The sequence below is a fragment of the Andrographis paniculata genome, unplaced genomic scaffold, assembly GCF_009805555.1.
Source record: "Andrographis paniculata isolate CXL003 unplaced genomic scaffold, ASM980555v1 Contig69END, whole genome shotgun sequence".
NCBI lineage: Eukaryota > Viridiplantae > Streptophyta > Magnoliopsida > Lamiales > Acanthaceae > Andrographis > Andrographis paniculata.
Window position 1 is genome coordinate 7,257,653 of NW_026137605.1, and position 5,291 is coordinate 7,262,943.

General features: G+C 32.0%; 1 protein-coding gene across 1 annotated transcript; it reads right to left on the reverse strand.

Moving 5' to 3' along the window:
* Window positions 1–2,501: 2,501 nt before the first annotated feature.
* Window positions 2,502–4,520, reverse strand: LOC127263986 (cytochrome P450 704B1). The gene is made up of 6 exons (XM_051293310.1): window positions 4,245–4,520; window positions 3,939–4,154; window positions 3,549–3,845; window positions 3,069–3,455; window positions 2,793–2,993; window positions 2,502–2,690 (listed from the first exon to the last, which is right to left on the reverse strand). The coding sequence occupies exons 1-6, from the start codon at window positions 4,518–4,520 to the stop codon at window positions 2,502–2,504; spliced, it is 1,566 nt and encodes a 521-aa protein (XP_051149267.1).
* Window positions 4,521–5,291: the final 771 nt, after the last annotated feature.

Here is a 5,291-nt window from a genome sequence, read left to right on the forward strand (position 1 = left end):
AATAATTTTATCTACATTTAAAATTTCATATCTTTTATAAAATTAGTTTACGATTAATTATAAATAAAAGTAAAACATATTTTTTTATTTATATGTATTATAAAAATCTTATTTTCTACAAAATAGTATTCGTATTGTGTATATTTTTATTTCGACATAATTTTTAAAATATTTAAATACATATTATAATAATTTTTTAATTATATCTATTAGATTTATTTTAAAATTACTAATATTATTAAATATATCAAAAAATAAAATAAAATAATATCATAATTTACTAGTATTAATCTTAAATACCAAAGAATCAATTTTTTGTTTCGAAACTGAAGGGGAGGGAATATATATATCTGGTGTGTATCTAAAATAATACAAAGTAAATTTTACATAATATTTTAAATAAATAGTGGACTATTAAATATGAAATATATTTTTAAAAACTATTGATGTATAATATACAAAATATTGAATAAAAATATGTTATACTCCCTTCATCCTATAACAAAGTATCTATTTTTTTATTTTAGTCTGTCTCGTAACAAAGTATCTATTTTTATTTTTAGTAATGGTATTATCTACCTAACATTACAAATACCCTTACAACTTATAATATATTACACAATTGTCATTATATTTATATCACACATACTAATAAGATCATTTTAGTTATTTTTATTTTATTTTTACTATATTCCAATATAATACTAATATTTTTAAAATTATGTGTAAAAAACAAATAAATATCTAATTATGGAATGAAAGGAATATATATTCAATAAAGTATTGCGATTGAAGCACCCAATAAGGTACTCGTTTGCTATTGTGTGTTGCAATGATGGTTAGGCACAAGTTTGGACCCAAACGTATGCCTTAACTGCCAACGGCGTCGTATTGCAATCAAACCCCTAGCTACGCCAAACGACGACGGAATAGCAGCCAACGGCGTCATATTATTAACCAAATCCGTAGCCAAGCTAAACGACAACGTATCGTTATTAAAGCCCTAATTTTTTGGCGGGCTGAACAGTCAGAATCAGTAGCATATCCACAAGCCCTAGGGATTGTTTAATTTGGGTTTTAATTTTGCTTTTTTACTCTTTACTTATACTAATATATATATATATATATATATATATTTTAAAAAAGCATAAGAGATAAGGACATTTTTATCTAGTACAATTATTTTTACAAATGCTTATACCCATCAAATATTATTATTTTATAATTTTGTATAAAATATAAATTGATGTTTTTCTCTTAAATAAAGAGTATTATACTCCATCCTCCCTTTAAATATAATGTAATTTGGATTGGACACATAATTTAAGAAATATAATATTATATTGGTAGTTGGTAAAAAGTATAAATAAAAGATTTTTTTGTCCTTGTGGGTATATTAGTGTAAAAAGTAGTGACAAATTGTGTAATAAAAATAAAAAAATAAAAATAGTAAACAAGACTATTGTATTGGGACGGAGATAATATGATTATAGAGGACAAAAAATATTTAATTTTTTAAATTGGATTGGGCCAAACACGATTCGACTTTTGTAGGCCCGGGCCCAACACGGTTTATTACTTGTGCTGAAAATTTTTGAATTTATTTTTAGGCTTAAATGCAATTTTTTTATGGATCGAATTTTTGAACTGTACATATTTTTACTTACTTTGCCTCGAACATCAAAGAGAATGGGCCATCCGAAACCGGCTGCTAGGCATCTTGAACCGCCTGTTGTGTTCGAATAATGTTGAAACCGAAATCAAATCGAGTAATATTCAATTTTGGTTTGATGGCGGTTCCGGTTGAAATGGAACCGGAAGTTTGAAGCCGCTGAACCGGCGGTTCGAACCGATTGGGCTGGGCTTGTCTGGGTTATCAACGAATAAACCGCACCTAGGTTTGGTTTTTCTAATCGAATTTCCAATTAATGTATGTAACTAGCAGTGCCTCTTTCGGGTTCAGATGATCTGAAGGGCTATGGAGATCAGTGTTTGGATTGTATGATACGAGATGTGACTGTGGATTTGTCTGGTCCAGTTAAGGGTAATGATCGTGGAAATCCTGTTTTGATTATCTGATACGTCCACACATTCTTGTCGTTTTTTGATCTACAGTTACCTTTTTTCTTAGTTTCTGATTGACTGCTCTTTTGGTTGTCAATTTGGTTTTCACACATACGTTACGCTTGATTGGACGGGCAATCAAAGATGAAGGAAGAGCGAGGTATCTTCTTTTGAATATAAACAATCTTATTCTGAAACCATGCTTGATTGAAATGTTTGTTATTGTTACTGTTTTGTGTTTTTTTCACATAATCGAGTAGGTTTTTACCCTGTCTCAATCTCTGTTTATTATTACATATGAATCAAGTATCGTAGAGCGTATTAAGTGTTATGAGATTTAATTAAGAATGGAATACGATGGATTGAATTGGAAAATCAGATGGATGAATTTGCCCTAATCTGGCTATATATATCACTGTCTGTTCAATGGTGCTGTCTTAAGATACATGTCCGTGTTTAGAAACAGTAACCTTCAAACCATGTGCCATTGACAAAATTGTCATCATCCTGTACTTCACTGTGTGCCCTGCAACCAACTTAAACTCATAGAATCTACATAGAATGGCAAGGGCCATTTTCATTTGTAGATATGCAGAGTCCTTCCCAAGGCAAATCCTAGGCCCTGCCTGCGTATACGTATATATGGTATTGGATGAATGCCAAGTGTTTGATTAAATGCCTTGTTTAGAATTTTGTTTAAGCATTTATGTAAATCATTCTATATTTACCTGGAATGCAGTGAATTTAAAGGGAGATGAATTTTGGAAGATTCCATCTTTGAGCCATCTCTCGGGATCGAATGAAACGGCATTGGGACCCCAATTATACTCCATTCTTCCCATAGCGTACGGGACATAAGTCACCATGCCACCGGCCTTTACTTTGGTTCCATCTGGTAAGACATCATCCTCTAATATCCCTTTTGGATCCTGCAAATCAGAAACTAAACTAATCCAAATGCTTTCTAAATTGTGCTTTCTGTAAAATGAGAAGTAACCACTAACCTGAGGAACAGCTGGATACAATCTAAGTGTTTCGGTTATCACAGCATGAAGGTAATTCAGTTTCCCCATTGAGTCATAATTCAAAAGCCCTGCGAATTGCATTGCTCTATGCTTAAATGATTCTGGATCATCATCTTGATACTTTTTTAATGAGATATTCTCTTCTTCTGCACGAGCTTGTTCAAAATTCATTAATTCTCTGTGAAGTTTTGCTGCTACTTCTTTGTGAGTCATTATCATGTAGATAGCCCAAGCAAGTGTCGTTGCAGTTGTGTCGCGACCTGCAATAACAAAGTTCAGGACCACATCTCTCAAGCTTTTGTCATTCATGTTGCTCTGTGGGTCTTTGCTTAGCTCGATAAACCTTGTCAGTATGTCGTTCTTGATCTGATAGTTTTTAGAGAAATACAATAGTAGGATAAATTGCAAGGCACTAAATATGATCATATCAAAATAGCCTAAGCAAATCTGAAAACTTACCTTTTCATCTTTGTTAATTCCTGCTGCTTCTTCCATCTCTGCTTTCCTCTTTCTAATGACATTGTATGTGAAATCATCAATGGTTTTAATGCATTGATGAAGCACAGCTTCAGATCCGACATTAAAAAACTTCTTTAGTTTCCACAGAGGATCAATAAATCTTAGTGTCACTATAGTGTTCACTGTGTCGAATGCTTGAGCAAATCGATTATCAGGCAAACTGGGATCCAATGTTCCAATTTCCACCCCAAACCCCACTTTACAGATTGAGTCAAGAGTCATCCTCATCAAAAGTTCCTACAAAATTAGAGAGTTCAATTTTACTTTAGTTTACCAATTAACCTGTACTAGAATCTCATAACTATGTCATATCTAAATCGATTCAAATACCTGCATGTCTATTTCCTTGTTAATGTAAGATGCTTGACACAAGATGTCGAATAGTTTAAGACTATATTCTCTGAAAACCACAGTGCTGAAATCCCTTAAATTCCTCGAAGCAAACTCAAAGCTTGCCGTCTTTCTCTGTTTTCTCCAAAGCTCCCCATCCGCATTGAAAATCCCGTCTCCCAACAAGACTTCCATATACGAATGATACACTTCGCCCTTCCAATATAGAAGTAGATAAAACAACACCCCATATTATTATTGAACACAATCACTTCATACACCAGGCACAAATATTATTTCATTTACCTTTGGATAGTTGTTGAAATTTGTCTTCAAAACATGCTCTACATTACTTGGATCTGCAATGTAGGTGTAAGTAGTGAAGGGCATTGGCACAACGATGGTTCTTGACTTGGACAAATACCCGACGATCCAGTCATGCATTCCATTGTAATTTATCAGCTGCTCGATGGCTGCCCCAAATAGTGGCCAGGTCTTGGGGCCTATTGCATTCCTCTGCTTCAACCTGTGGATGAAAATCCATGAAAGAAGTATGCATAGAATCGCGACGATTAACGCCATGATATTGTTTCCAGGTAAGCTCTTTTGCTGGTGGGTTATTTTTTATTATTTTTCGACAAAAAAGATTGATTTAATTAGAGGATTATAAATGGTAATTAATTTTGTGTGATGTTGAGAAGTAGATGTAGATATATAGTTTGTTTGATGCATTTCAACAATCTTGGCATGTTTGATTAGTTTGAAATATGGATTCATATTCTTGGCGTCTCCAACCTAATGATTTCTAAGTGGGAAAGTTTGATGCTATTGGCTTGTTGGACTTTCATTTATTTGGCATGAAGGTTGCATTAGATGTGCATTTGGTTCATTTTCATGTGAAAGTTGGATATACAAATTATTCAAGTTATACAAAATTATAGATTTAGAAAAAAAATTTATGTGAGAAATACACATGCAGCTGACTTATCTATTATTATTCTTACTCAAATGTGTGACTAAGGTAATCTTTTATATGATTCTTGTTTAAGAATTGGGTGTGTTCTTCTACAAGATTTTTTTTTTTTTTTCGCAAATCTACACTATTCACTAATTTTTTTCATAAAAATATCAAATCAAACACTTATTTTTTTATTTTTTATATTATATTAAAAATAAATTTTACATTCAAGGTATTTCATCAACACCTAAATAAAATATTATTTTTTATATTACTAGAATTTCATACATAACATAAAAAACACTTCAAATTAAAAAATAAACACTATTGTTAGTGGTGGTACGGTATGGTATACAGAAAATGTCATATTGATACCATAGAGAGCCATTTGGTAT